The 15,213-nt window shown below is 43.1% G+C and overlaps 1 protein-coding gene across 1 annotated transcript; it reads left to right on the plus strand.

Annotated features, from left to right (window-relative positions):
* The first annotated feature begins 1,108 nt into the window (after nucleotides 1–1,108).
* Nucleotides 1,109–14,812, plus strand: LOC117093621 (zinc finger protein 813). The gene is made up of 3 exons (XM_033228990.1): nucleotides 1,109–1,403; nucleotides 5,224–5,350; nucleotides 10,791–14,812. Exons 1-3 carry the CDS (start codon nucleotides 1,389–1,391, stop codon nucleotides 12,497–12,499), a joined length of 1,851 nt encoding a protein of 616 aa, XP_033084881.1. The 5' UTR covers nucleotides 1,109–1,388; the 3' UTR covers nucleotides 12,500–14,812.
* The last annotated feature ends 401 nt before the right edge of the window (nucleotides 14,813–15,213 follow it).

Here is a 15,213-nt window from a genome sequence, read left to right on the forward strand (position 1 = left end):
CTAACACGGTGAAACCCCGTCTCTACTAAAAATACAAAAAACTAGCCGGGCGAGGTGGCGGGCGCCTGTAGTCCCAGCTACTCGGGTGGCTGAGGCAGGAGAATGGGGTGAACCCGGGAGGCGGAGCTTGCAGTGAGCTGAGATCTGGCCACTGCACTCCAGCCCAGGCGACAGAGCCAGACTCCGTCTCAAAAAAAAAAAAAAAATACATTGCCACAGGAGAGAACAAAATATGAGTTTCTACTCTGTCTTCAGATGCCTTCCCAGAGATGTCCCCCAATTTTCCTACAGCAGTGGAGATATAGGATGGACTGACCCCACCACACACACCCCCATCCCCACCGTGGTGAAAAACCCAAATAAGGCTCACTGCAACCTCTGTTTCCTGAGTTCAAATGATTCTTGTGCCTCAGCATCCCAAGTAGCTGAGATTACAGGAGTGTGCCACCACACCTGGCTAATTATTGTATTTTTATTTTATTTTGTTTTTGAGTCTCACATTGTCACCCCAGACTGAAGTACAGTGGCATGATCTTGGCTCAGTGCAACGGCCACCTCCTGGGTTCAAGCGAGTCTCCTGCCTCTGCCTCCTGAGTAGCTGGGATTACAGACACCCACCAAGCCCAATTACTTTTTTTAGTTTTAGTAGAGATGGGGTTTCACCATGTTGGCCAGGCTGGTCTCAAACTTCTGACCTCAAGTAATCCACCCTCCTTCACTTTCCAGAGTGCTACTACTACAGACATGAGCCCCCGTGCCTGGCTCAGTTTTTATTTTTAGTAGAGACAGGGTATCACTGTATTGGCCAGGCTGGTCTCGAACTCCTGAGCCCAAGTGATCCTCACACCTCAGCCTCCTAAGTAGCTGGGACCACGGACACACACGTGCACAACCATGCCTGGCTACGTTTTTGTATTTTTGGTAGAGATGGGGTTTCACCATGTTGCCCAGGCTGGTCTCAAACTCCTGAGTTCAAAAGATCTATCTGCCTCAGTCTCCCAGAGTACTGGCATGACAGGCGTGAGTCATCACACTCAGTATCTGCATGGGGTTTGGTCAGGGCTGGGTCTGGGGACCCAGGGCTGGGTCAGGCAGGAAAGCCTATTCCAGCCCAGCTCCCCACTGCTGCAGCATATGTGTGGGCTCCTTCAGGAGAGAAGTGGGAGTTTTCCTGTAGGAGTTTATCATCCCTGGTGCGGTGGACAGCACAAGGGACCATATTTCCCAGGGTGAGGTCTCCTTTGTATGTTTCATTGTGTTACAGGGAGGGGGTGTCTTGATTCTGAGCAATAAGCAACGTGTTTCTAACATTCAGGACTGACTTCTAAACACTCTCGGTCCATGAGGAAGAAACCCAGAAGAGGAAGAGGAAAGCAGAGGAGTCAGGGATGGCTCCTCCTCAGGTGAGATGATATTCTCGGTGGATTGTTCTGTCTCCTTCCTTTCAGAAACGCTGGGCCTTGGAGTTGGGAATCTTCTCTGAGTCTGAAGCGTCCTGCCTGACAGGTTTGCTCACACTCACCCGTGCCTTCCCTCAGTCCCTCTCATCTCGCTTAGATTCCATCTCTCGTGACCCAGTGACATGAACTTGGGAAGAGGCGGCACTGGGCATGGTCCTGGGAAGGGCTCACACCAGACATGGATGGAGATGGGGTGAGGGTCCCATGGTGTGAGTGCTGTTGGGCAGCAGGGATTGTTCAGGGGCCACATCTGGATGCACTGTCAGCTCTCTGTGGACCAGGAGTAGAGCAGCTGCCAATGGAAGTCACGTATTCATGTGCACAAAGTACCTGGTACATTCTAGAAATGGCGGCCATTATGGGGAAATCTTTTCTCCCTGATTTTATACTACATTTTTAGGTAATTGAGTGAGTTACTGTGTTTCTGACTTCAAAAATCTTACTAATTAGAATGGAAAGTTCATACATAGACATGAATGATAGAAGGTGTTTTTCTCCATCATTAAGAACAGGAAATCTACCTAAATAGTAACAGGAGATTCATTAAACCATTCTTAGTGCATTAAGCTCATGGAGTCTGTGGTGTTACTGTGGAGAGGCTTATGAAACAGATGTTTTCATTAAACATGGTTATAACTTGTATTATCATTATTATTATATTGTCATGATATTATTATATTTTAAATATATGTAGTCTTGCTCTGTCACCCAGGCTGAAGTGCAGTGGCATGATCTTGGCTCATGGCAACCTCCACCTTCCGGGTTCAAGAGATTCTCCTGCCTCAGCCTCCCAATTAGCTGGAATTATAGGCACGTGTCACCATGCCCAGCTAATTTTGTTGTATTTTTATTAGTGACGGGTGTCACCATGTTGGCCAGGCTGGTCTCAAACTCCTGATCTCAGGTGATCTGCCCACCTCAGCCTTCCAGAGTGCTAAGATTAGCACAGGCATGAGCCACTGTGCCCAGCCCCACCAATTATTATTAAATACATATTTTTATATTTAAACATCACGTGATGAATATATTTGTTTAGTGGTAAAACTCCAAGCAAAGCTGCAGCTTAGACCCTTGGCCATAGGCATCTCTGTTCCCTGTCACGTCCTCCACCTTCCTTCCAGCCTCACTGGGGAGCCGCTACTGTCAGTTCTGTGCCAGGTGTCAGAGCAAGTCTTGTACACGTGTATTTCTGCATCATTATGAGACTTAGAAAAAAATGCTGCAGTAAATTAAAAAAAAAATACTTTTTTACAAAAATTAGCCGGGTGTGGTGGCACATGCCTGTAATCCTAGCTACTCAGGAAGCTGAGGCAGGAGAACTGCTTGAACCTGGGAAGCAGAGGTTGCAGTGAGCTGAGATTGTGGCACTGTACTCCAGCCTGGGCACAGAGAAGACTCCGTCTCAAAAAAAGAGAAAAAAAGTTTTTATATTTATGTTTTCACTTTAGATTTGGGGCTACATGTGAAGGTTTGTTACACAGGTAAACTAGTGTCATCGGGGTTTTTTGTACAGATTATTTCATCACTCTGGTGTTAAGCCCTGAACCCAATAGTTATTTTTAATTAATTTATTTTTTTGAGACTGAGTTTTGCTCTTATTGCCCAGGCTGGAGTTATTAATGGCATGATCTCAGCTCACTGTAACCTCCGCCTCCCGGCTTCAAGCGATTCTCCTGCCTCAGCCTCCCGAGTAGCTGAAATTACAGGAGCCTGCCACCACGCCTTGCTAGTTTTTGTATTTTTAGTAGAGACAGGGCTTCACCATGTTGTCCAGGCTGATCTTGAACTCCTGACCTCAAGTGATCCACCCGCCTCGGCCTCCCAAAGTGCTGGGATTACAGACATGAGCCTCTGCATCCAACCCCAGTATTTATTTTTTCTGCCTCCCACCCTCCACTCTCAGGTAGACCCCAGGGTCTGTTGTTTTCTTCTTTGTGTTCCAGTAAATATTTTACTTTGATATTTGATTCTGCCGGTTGTGAATTCACATGTTGTCCTGTTAGTAAACATGGCTACCTTGCTCTTTGCCATCTGCATTGGAAATGGACTGAATGACAACATGTGGGTCCTTTGCGATTTTTCCCTGTGTAAAGAGTGCCATAGTGGCTGCCTCTGCGCACGCCCCGCATTACTACAGATATCTGAAGATTCCTCCAGGTCAGGCAGTTGAAAGGTGATTGCTTCCTCTAGGATGAGGCATTTCCTGTTTTCTTAGATCCCACAAGATCCCACCTGCCCCCAACTGCCAAAGTGTCCTTTTCCAGCAAGATGAGATTCCTCTTCAGTTAAACAAAACTTGCTACTTTTTATATTTTTAAACACTTTATATATATATACACACACACCTGCACACATTACACACACACACATATACATACATATACACACACACAAATGTATATATTTTGAACAACTTTTACAGTTTGAAAATCTGGGGAATATGACAACCCTTTGTATTAACATCTAGTTTTGTATGTGTGTAGGTTTCGTTATTTTGTTGACATATATATATATAATGGATTTTCATCCTTTGAGTAATCTAGTTTTCATGTATTTTATTTTATTTTGAGACCGGGTCTCACTGTGTTGCCCAGGCTGGAGCACAGTGGCACGGTCTTAGCTCACTGCAACTTCCACCCTCAGGCTCAAGCCATCCTCCTGCCTCAGGCTCCCAAGTAGTTGGAACCACAGGTGGCTGCCACCATGCCCGGCTAATTTTCTTTTTTTTGAGATGGAGTCTCTGTTGCCCAGGCTGGAGTGCAGTGGCATGATTTCGGATCACTGCAACCTCTGCCTCCCAGGATCAAGCAATTCTACTGCGTCAGCCTCCTGGGTGGCTGGGATAACAGGCATGTGCCACTGTGCCCAGAAGGATTTTAGTTTCTGATCTTGCACTATGGACGCTGTCATCTCTGAAGACATCACTCATACTCTGTCTCATCTAGATACTGAATGTCACTTGATGTGTCAATAAAAGTTTCTAGGCCGGGCGCGGTGGCTCAAGCCTGTAATCCCAGCACTTTGGGAGGCCGAGACGGGCGGATCACGAGGTCAGGAGATCGAGACCATCCTGGCTAACACTGTGAAACCCCGTCTCTACTAAAAATAAAATACAAAAAACTAGCCGGGCGAGGTGGCGGCGCCTGTAGTCCCAGCTACTCGGGAGGCTGAGGCAGGAGAATGGCGGGAACCCGGGAGGCGGAACTTGCAGTGAGCTGAGATCAGGCCACTGCACTCCAGTCCGGGCGACAGAGCGAGACTCCGTCTCAAAAAAAAAAAAAAAAAAAAAAAAAAAAAGTTTCTAGGCCGGGCACGGTGGATCACGCCTGTAATTCCAGCACTTTGAGAGTCTGTGGCAGGTGGATCACAAGGTCAGGAGTTTGAGGCCAATATGGTGAAACCCCATTTCTACTAAAAATACAAAAATTTGCTGGTCATGGTGGTGCACACCTGTAATTTCAGCTACTCAGGAGGCTAAGGCAAGAGAATCGCTTGATCCTGAGAGGTGGAGGTTGCAGTGCACCGAGAACACGCCACTGCACTCCAGCCTGGGCAACTCAGTGAGACTCCACCTCAAAAAAAAAAAAAAAAAGTACAGTAAAACACAACTGGGAAGACAAAACGTGGTGGGAAATCCCTCACTCAGATTTGTCAGAACATTCACTGCAATTAATCCCTGCTTTCCCCTCTCTCCTCTTCTCATTTTCTGTAAAGATAAGAACTCCTCCCATAACCATCTGCTTAAAATGTGTTTTCATTTCAGGGTCTATTGACATTCAGGGACGTGGCCATAGAATTCTCTCAGGAGGAGTGGAAATGCCTGGACTCTGCTCAGAGGACTCTATACAGAGACGTGATGCTGGAGAATTATAGGAACCTGGTCTCCCTGGGTGAGGACAACTTCCCTCCAGAAGTGGGGATGCGCCCTTGTATATCTTTGTATTTTCTCATTTTTTTAGATACAGTGTCTTGCTCTGTCCCACAGGGTGGAGTGCAATGGTGTGATCAGGGCTCACTGCAATCTTGAATTCCTGGGCTCAGGTGATTGTCCCACCTCAGCCAATACCAGTAGCTGGTACAGGTGCATGCTGCCATGCCGGCTACTTTTTTAGTTTAGTTTTTTTTTTTTTTTTTTTTTTTAACAGACAGGTGCTTGCTGTGTTGTTGAAGTTGGTCTTGATTTCCTGGGCTCAAGAGATCTTCCTTGGCCTCCCTAGTAGCTGGGATTACAGGCGCCAACCCCCATAACTGATTATTGGCTTTTATTTTAAACATTTTTGCATACGTGTGTCCTTAAGGCCAATATGAGTCTTCTGCAGAGAACACGTAGTTGGTTCCTGTTGATGGAGCCAGTCTTTGCCTTCTGAGTACAGAGTTAAATATTGGCATTTGAAGTATTCCTGATGGAGAAGACCTTGCCGTTGCCTTTCTGTTACTTATTATCTGTATTTCTTGTAGGTTTTTTTTGTTCTTCATTTCTCATTTATTACTTCTTGTGTTTAATTGCTTTTTTGTGCAGACGTGTTTGGCTCCCTTCTTACTTACTTTTTTGTTTATTTGTTTATGACGGAGTCTCACTGGGTCGCCCAGGCTACAGGTCAGTGGCGCCATCTTGGGTCACTGCAACTGGCTCCGCCTCTCCAGCTCAACCGATCCTTGTGCACCAGTGGCTCATGCCTGTAATCCCAGCACTTTGGGAGGCCGAGGTGGGCAAATCACCTGAGGTCAGGAGTTCAAAACCAGCCTGGCTAACATGGTGAATCTCCATCTCTACTAAAAATACAGAAATTAGCTGGACACGGTGGTGAGCACCTGTGTTAATCCTGCTACTCAAGAGGCTGACACAGGAGAGTCACTTGAACCTGGGAGGCAGAGGTTGCAGTGAGCTGAGATTGTGCCACTGCACTCCAACCTGGGCGACAGAATGAGACTGTGTCTCAAGAAAAAAAAAAAAAATTCCATAACCTGCAAAAACTACTGTTTCTCTACCAGAATTCTTTGTTTATGTCAGAATTATTTCTGTGTATGTTGCGTTTTCATCAACATATGCGTATATTGTGTTTTCGTGCTTTTTTCTTCTAAATAACAGGGAAAAAAGTTGAATGATGAAGAAAAGGTGTACTTATAACAGTGTCTGTATCTGTCCTTTTATTTGCCTATTGATTGATTGATTGATTGATTGATGAGACGAAGTTTTGTTCTTGTCACCCATGCTGCAGTGCAATGGCACAATCTCGGGTCACTCCAACCTCCAACTCCCGGGTTCAAGTGATTCTCCTGCCTCAGTTTCCCGAGTAGCTGGGATTACAGGCATGTGCCACCACGCCTGGCTAATTTTGTATTTTAATAAACACAGTTTCTCCTTTTTCATCTGACTGATCTCAAAAGCTCTCAGGTGGTCCGTCAACCTCAGCCTCCAAAACTACTGTGATTACAGGTGTCTTTTAGTTTACCTTTACTGCAGAACTTTATATATATTTGTGGGTTGGAGTGACTCTTTAGACTTCTTTCATTTCTTTCTTTCTTTTTCTTTTCTTTTTCTTTTTTTTTTTTTTTTGAGATGGAGTCTCAGTCTGTTGCCCAGTCTGGAGTGCAGTGGCGTAATCTTGGCTAACTGCAACTTCTGCTTCCCGGGTTCAAGTGATTCTCCTGCCCCAGTCCCCCAAGTAGATGGGACTACAGGCACGTGTCACCACACCCGGCTAATTTTTTTTTTTTTTGTAGAGGCGGAGTCAGGGTTTCACAGTGTTAGCCAGGATGGTCTCGATGTCCTGACCTCATGATCCTCCTGCCTCAGCCTCCCAAAGTGCTGGGATTACAGACGTAAATCACTGTGCCCGGCTGGCCTCAAAGTTTTTAAAACATGTTGTTGCTATTAGATGGCTTCAAGTATTGCAAGATTTGTAGTACAGGCTCTAAACTTCCTTTGCTTAATAAGATTTGTCAGTCTTCGGTGATGTTGATGAGATGCTTCCTTTCATGTCCCAGTCATTTCACTGTCCTCTCAGAAATACCTTCGACTGACCAGCCAAGGTGGGTCATGGCTCTAATCCCAGCAGTTTGGGATGCCGAGGTGGGCAAATCGCTTGAAATCAGGAGTTTGAGACCAGTCTGGCCAACATGGTGAAATCTTGAATCTACTAAATACAAAACATTGGCCAGGTATAGTGGTTCACACCTGTAATCCCAGCAGTTTGGGAGGCCCAGATGGGCAGATCACCTGAGTTCAGGAGTTTGAGACCAGCCTGGCCAACATGGTGAAACCCCATCTCTACTAAAAATAAAAAAATTAGCTGGGCATGGTGGCGCACGGCTCTTATCCCAAGTACTGGAGAGGCTGAGGCAGGAGAATAACTTGAATCCGGCAGGTGGGGTTGCAGTGAGCCAAGATTGCCCCACTGCACTCCAGTCAGTCCAGGCGATAAAGTAAGACTCTGGGCTAAGGCGGGAGAATCTCTACACTCCAGCCTGGGTGATAGAGTGTGACTCGGTCTCAAAAACAAACAGAAAAAGAAATAAACTGGGAGGCTTCAGACACAGAAAATTATTTCTCATGAATTTGGAGAGTGGGAAATCCAAGAGCAAGGTGCCAGGCAAATTGTTCCTGGTGAGAGCCTTCTTCATGGTTTAGTCCAGCCATCTTCCTGCCATGTCCTGACATGGTGGGAAGAGGAACAGGAAATGAGCTCTTTAATATCTCTTTTTATAAAAGCACTGGTCCTATTCACGAGTCGTCAACACCCATGACCAAATTCTCTCAAAGGCCCCATCTGCAGGAACATTCTATTGGAGAATAAGAACTCTGAACACGGCTTTTGGTCAATAAGAACATTCAGACCAGGGAGCCTGCATCATATTGTTTGTTTTTATTGTGCATCTTGTTATATACAATGTTTTCTCTGATCTCAGTTTATAAACTTTCCCAGTGCACATTCTATGTTTTATATTTTATGCTAGTGAACTAGGTAACTAAGGGCAATGCATGTATTTAGAATTGCTGCGTTGCCTGGCTGTTTCATAATTGTAGCTGTGACATCATAATTGCACCCTCTGACACTGTTAGTCAATTCTTTTTTTTTTTTTTTTTTGAGACGAAGTCTCACCCTTTCACTCAGGCTGGAGGGCAATGGTGCGATCTTGGCTTACTGCAACCTTGGCCTGCTAGGTTCAAACGGTGCTCCTGCCTCCGCCTCCCAAGTAGCTGAGATCACAGGTGCACGCCACCATGCCCAGCTAATGTTTTTGTATTTTTAGTAGAGTTAGGGATTCACCATGTTGGCCAGGCTACTCTCGAAATCCTGACCTCATGATCTGCCCATCTCGACCTCACAAAGTGCTGGGATTACGGCGTGAGCCACTGTGCCCTGCCATTAGTTAATTCCTATTCCTTATAACGCTGTGTATTTTTTTGACCTCATACATCAGAAGGTAGTGATCTTAACATATATTTCAGTTCTTTGTTTTTTTTTTTTTTGAGACAGAGTCTTGCTCTGTCATCTAGGCTGGAGTGCAGTGGCCGAATCTCAGCTCACTGCAAGCTCCGCCTCCTGGGTTTATACACCATTCTCCTGCCTCAGCCTCCCAAGTAGCTGGGACTACAGGCGCCCGCCACCTTGCCTGGCTAGTTTTTTGTATTTTTTAGTAGAGATGGGTTTCACCGTGTTAGCCAGGATGGTCTTGATCTCCTGACCTCGTGATCCGCCTGTCTTGGCCTCCCAAAGTGCTGGGATTACAGGCTTGAGCCACCGCGCCTGGCCGTATTTCAGTTCTTATATTGTGTGCTAGTGGTAAATAGAAGTTGTGGCTTTTTTCTTAACAGGGAGTTGTTTGGAATTCTGCAGGTTGTATAAATGTACTTGTTATTTGCTTGCTAGTTTTATGGGTTACAATAATTTACTAATTTTTATGATTGTACATAAGGCTTTTCGGTATGTGGTATGCAACATAACTGACACAGTCCACTAGTTAATGTCACTTTTTTTTTTTTTTGAGATGGAGTTTCACTCTTGTTGCCCAGGCTGGAGTGCAATGGCGTGATCTTGGCTCACTGCAACCTCCACCTCCTGCGTTCAAGTGATTTTTCTGCCTTAGCCTTCCCAAGTAGCGGGAATTACAGGCATGAGCCACCACACCCAGCTAATTTTGTATTCTTAGTAGAGATGGAGTTTCTCCATATTTGTCAGGCTGGTCTCAAAGTCCTGACCTCAGGTGATCCACCTGCCTCGGCCTCCCAAAGTGCTAGGATTGTAGGTGTGAGCCACTGCGCCCGGCATTAATGTCACATTAACTAGGGCACTGTGGCTCACGCCTGCAATCCCAGGACTTTGGGAAGCTGAGGCAGGTGGATCATTGAGGTCAAAAGTTTGAGGCCAGCCTGGCCAAAATGGTGAAACCCTATATCTACTAAAATTACAAAAATTAGCCAAGCATGCTGGCACATGCCTGTAATCCCAGGTACTCAGGAGGCTGAGGCAAGAGAATGGCTTGAACCCAAAAGGTGGAGGTTGCAGTGAGCCGAGATCGGGCCATGGCACTCCAGCAACAAAGTGAAACTTCATCTCAAAAATATAAAAATACAAAATTTAAAAAAAAAAGTCACAATGTGCCTTTTCTGCATAGATATAGGTAATTTTATGACAGTTATTCAGGAAAATATTGTATTAACTTTTTTTTTTTTTTGAGATAAAGTCTCACTTTTTCACCCAGGCTGAAGTACAGTGTTGCAATCTCAGCTCACTGCAACCTCTGCCTCTTGGGTTCAAGCAATTCTTGTGCCTTAGCCTCCTGAGTAGCTGGGACTACAGACGTGGGCCACCACGCCTGGCTAAATTTTGTAATGTTTTCTTATCTTCTCAGTGCTATGATTGTTTGACAATACAGAATTTCCATTGATTTTGGTTATCCTCACGTGAGCTTGTTGTGGATTGTTTACCAATACCGTATATCCTGTGGTCCTTTAGCATTTATTTGCATACAGTAAATATGCTGTAAATATGAACAGTATATACTTTTTATTGATTGACAGTGATACGTTTTTTGCAAACTGTTAGACACTTTAGGGTCACAGTGGAAAAATACTCCTTACTTTAGGCTTACACATGTTTGTGCCCTGTCAGTGTTTTGTCATGATATTGGAAATAGGCTTCCGTAGAAATGATTTGAAGCACATGTAATAGCCCTTTATTTATTAAAGAATCTTACTCCTTTTGTGTTTCTAAACTTTGAAGATCATGTTTGGGAAGTTTAAAATAAGTATTGTTTTTTGTGTCATATTTACACATTTCAGTATGATTTACCATCTGTGCACCTACTGGTGTTTATATTTTGTAGATATCTCTTCCAAATGCATGATGGAGTTCTTGTCAACTGCACAAAACAATAGAGAAGTGATCCACATAGGAACATTGGAAAGACATGAAAGTCATCACATTGGAGACTTTTGCTTTCAGGAAATTGAGAAAGATATTCATAACTTTGAGTTTCAGTGGCAAGAAGATGAAAGAAATAGCCATGAAGCACCCATGACAAAAATCAAAAAGTTGACTGGTAGTACAGACCGATATGATCATAGTCATGCTGGAAACAAGCCTATTAAAGATCAGCCTGGATCAAGCTTTCATTCACATCTGCCTGAACTGCACATATTTCAGACTGAAGGGAAAATTGGTAGCCAAGTCGAGAAGTCTATCAATGATGCTTCCTCAGTTCCAACATCTCAAATAATTTCTTGTAGACCCAAAACCTGTATTTCTAATAACTATGGGAATAATTTCGTGAATTCTTCATTACTCACACAAAAACAGGAGGTACACATGAGAGAAAAGTCTTTCCAATGTAATGAGAGTGGCAAAGCCTTTAATTGTAGCTCACTCTTAAGGAAACATCAGATAATCCATTTAGGAGAGATACAATATAAATGTGATGTATGTGGCAGGCTCTTTAATCGGAAGCGAAACCTTACATGCCATCGTAGATGTCACACTGGTGAGAAACCTCACAGATGTAATGAGTGTGGCAAGTCCTTCAGCCAGACATATTCCCTTACATGCCATCGTAGACTTCATACTGGAGAGAAACCTTACAAATGTGAAGAATGTGACAAAGCTTTCAGTTTCAAATCAAACCTTAAAAGACATAGGAGAATTCATGCTGGAGAGAAACCATACAAGTGTAATGAATGTGGCAAGAACTTTAGTCAGACATCATCCCTTACATGCCATCGTAGACTTCATACTGGAGAGAAGCCTTACAAGTGTAATGAGTGTGGCAAGACCTTTAGTCGGAAGTCATCCCTTACATGCCATCGTAGACTCCATACTGGAGAGAAACCTTACAAGTGTAATGAGTGTGGCAAGACCTTCAGTCAGGAGTTAACCCTTAAATGCCATCGTAGACTTCATACTGGAGAGAAACCTTACAAGTGTAATGAATGTGGCAAAGTTTTTAATAAAAAAGCGAACCTTGCACGTCATCATAGACTTCATACTGGAGAGAAACCCTACAAGTGTACTGAGTGTGTCAAGACATTCAGTCGAAATTCAGCCCTCGTAATTCATAAGGCTATTCATATTGGAGAGAAAGGTTACAAATGTAATGAGTGTGGCAAGAAGTTCAGTCGAATTTCAGCCCTTGTAATTCATACAGCAGTTCATACTGGAGAGAAACCTTACAAGTGTAATGAATGTGGCAAGGGTTTTAATCGAAAAGCACACCTTGTATGTCATCATAGACTTCATACTGGAGAGAAACCCTACAAGTGTAATGAATGTGGCAAGGTTTTTAATCGAAAAACTCACCTTGCACATCATCATAGACTTCATACTGGAGATAAACCTTACAAGTGTAATGAATGTGGCAAGGTTTTTAATCAAAAAGCACACCTTGCACGTCATCATAGACTTCATACTGGAGAGAAACCTTACAAGTGTAATGAATGTGGCAAGGTTTTTAATCAAAAAGCGAACCTTGCACGTCATCATAGACTTCATACTGGAGAGAAACCTTACAAGTTTAATGAGTGTGGCAAAGTTTTTAATTGAAAAGGAAAGCTTGCACATCATAATACAATTCATACTGGAAAGAAATCTTACAAGTGCAATGAGTGTGGCAAGACCTTCCATCACAATTCAGTCTTTGTAGTTCATAATTCATACTGGAGAGAAACCTTACAAGTGTAATGAATGTTACAAAATTTTTAATCAAAAAGCAAATCTTGCATGTCATTATAGACTTCATAGTGGAGAGAAACCTTAGAAATGTGAAGCATGTGACCAAGTTTACAGTAGCAAATCAAGCCTCGAAAGACAGGAGAATTCATACTGGAGAGAAAGCTTACAAAGGTGAAGAATGTGACAAAGTTTTCAGTCACAATTCAAACCATGAAAGACATAAAAGTTCATAATGGAGAGAAACCATAAAATTGTAAGAGTTTGTGTCAAGGCTTTCAGGCGTGATTCATACCTGGTACAACATACTAGAATTTATACTGGAGAGAACCCTTACAAGCATAATAAGTCTGGCAGAGCCTTAATGAGCAGTCAACACTTATTCACCATCAGGCAATCCATGATGAAGGAAACTTTACTAATGTAATGATTGTCACCAAGGCTTCAGTAAGGCTACAACCGCTGCAAATCATTGGAGAACCCATAATGAAGAGAGATCATACAAGCGTAATAATTGGCAAGTTTTTCAGACATCGTCCATACCTTGCAGTTCATTGGCAAACGCATACTGGAGAGAAATCTTACAAATGTCATCACTGAGGTAGGGTCTTCAGTCATGCTTCATCGTATGCAAAACATAGGAGAATTCATACAGGAGAGAAACCTTAACAAGTGTGATGATTGTGGCAAAGCCTTTACTTCACGTTCACACCTCATTACACATCAGAGAATCCATACTGGACAGAAATCTTACAAATGGCATCAGTGTGGCAAGGTTTTCAGGCCGACTTCACTCCTTGCAGAATATCAGAAAATTCATTTTTAGGTAATTGTTCCAAATGCAATGAGTATAGCAAACCATCAAGCATTAATTGACATTAAAGTGTTTATGTTAAGAGGACTGGGCCAGCTGCAGTGTCTCATGCCTGTAATCCCAGCATTTTGGGAGGCCAAGGCAGGTAGATCACTTGAGGTCAGGAGTTTCAGATCAGTCTGGCCAACGGACATGAATCACTTTTCTCAGTTTGCTTTTTGTTCTTTAACAAAAACTGATAGGGATTTTTATGGGTATTGTGTTGAATCTAAATCACATTGGGTTATATAATTATTTAACAACATTAATTTTTCCAAACCATCAATATGGGTTATATCTCTGTATATGTTTTTAATCATATTGATCTATGTTTGTACATATCAAGGTACAAACTTCTCACCTTTTTATTTTTATTCCTAAGTATTTCTTTAAGTTCTCTAGCAAATGGAAGTGTTTTTCAATTTTGTTTTAAAATTGATTATTGTTAATGTATGGAAATTCAGCTACTTTTTGGTGCTAATATTGTATTGTGCAGATACACTGAATGTATTTGTTAGTTCCAGTAGTATTTTGACTGACTTTTTGTGATTTTCTACACAGAAGATCATGTCATCTACAAACAAATATAATTTGACTTCTTTCTTTCTGATTTGGATGGGTTTGATTTCTTTTGCTATTTCATTGCTCTGGCTAGGACAGCCACTATTGATTGAATAGAAGGGGCGAGAGCATTGTTGCATCATGTGAGATCCTACAGGAAAAGCATTCCATGTTCCTTGCTTTGTTATCTACTTGTTGGTCATTTCATGGATGGTCTTTCTATTGTTGAAGTAAATTTCCTTTTCTATCTATTTTGTTTAGGATTTCCATGATGAATGGATGTTGAATTTTGTGAAATACTTTTTCTCCATCTATTGAGATGATGTGGTTTTCATCTTTCATTTTGTTCAAGTGAAATATCACATTGATTTGCTTGAATATGTTGAACCATCCTTGCATTCCAGAAATAAGTGGCACTTGAATATCTACAATCCTTTCTATATCCTCTTGAATACAGTTTGCTAGTACAAGGGGTCTTCAAGAAGTTCATGGAAAAATACGTATTTTGCATATTAAGAGAAAAATCGTGTGTGAATTTCCCAGTTTTTGCACCAAAATAAACTGGTACAAATCTGTTATAACATGTCTGAAGAGGATCTAGTTTGAGGCACTCAGAAGGATAAGACATGAGTTTGAAAAGAGACTCTATCTGCTGGATGCAGTGGCTCACGCCTGTAATCCCAGCACTTTGGGAGGCCAAGGTGGGCAGATCACCTGAGATCCAGAGTTTGAGACCAGCCTCGCCAACATGGAGAAACACCGTCTTTGCTAAAATTACAGAATTAGCCAGGCGTGGTGGCACATGCCTGTAGTCCCAGCTACTCTGGAGGCTGAGGCAGGAGAATGGCTTGAACCCGGGAGGCAGAGATTGCTGTGAGCCAAGATTGTGCCATTGCACTCCAGCCTGGTCAACAAGAGCGAAATTCCGTCTCCAAAAAAAGAGAGACTCTATCAAAGCAATATAAATCCTGCTAAAATTGAAACAAAAAGAAGCATCAAATGTACAATGAGACCAGATGCAGTGGCTCAGGCCTGTAATCCCAGCACTTTCAGAGGCCGAGACAGGTGGGTCACGTGAGCCCAGGTATTCAAGACCAGCCTGGGCAACATGGTGAAATCCCCTTGTCTACAAAAAATACAAACATTAGCTGGGCATGGTGGCATATGCGTGCAG

This window comes from Trachypithecus francoisi, unplaced genomic scaffold (genome assembly GCF_009764315.1).
Source record: "Trachypithecus francoisi isolate TF-2019V2 unplaced genomic scaffold, Tfra_2.0 Lachesis_group12, whole genome shotgun sequence".
NCBI lineage: Eukaryota > Metazoa > Chordata > Mammalia > Primates > Cercopithecidae > Trachypithecus > Trachypithecus francoisi.

Excerpts from the sequence above, each read along its gene's own strand:
- LOC117093621 (XM_033228990.1), top strand. Across the intron at positions 5,351-10,790 it reads TAGGAACCTGGTCTCCCTGG|ATATCTCTTCCAAATGCATG; the intron begins GTGAGGACAACT and ends TATATTTTGTAG.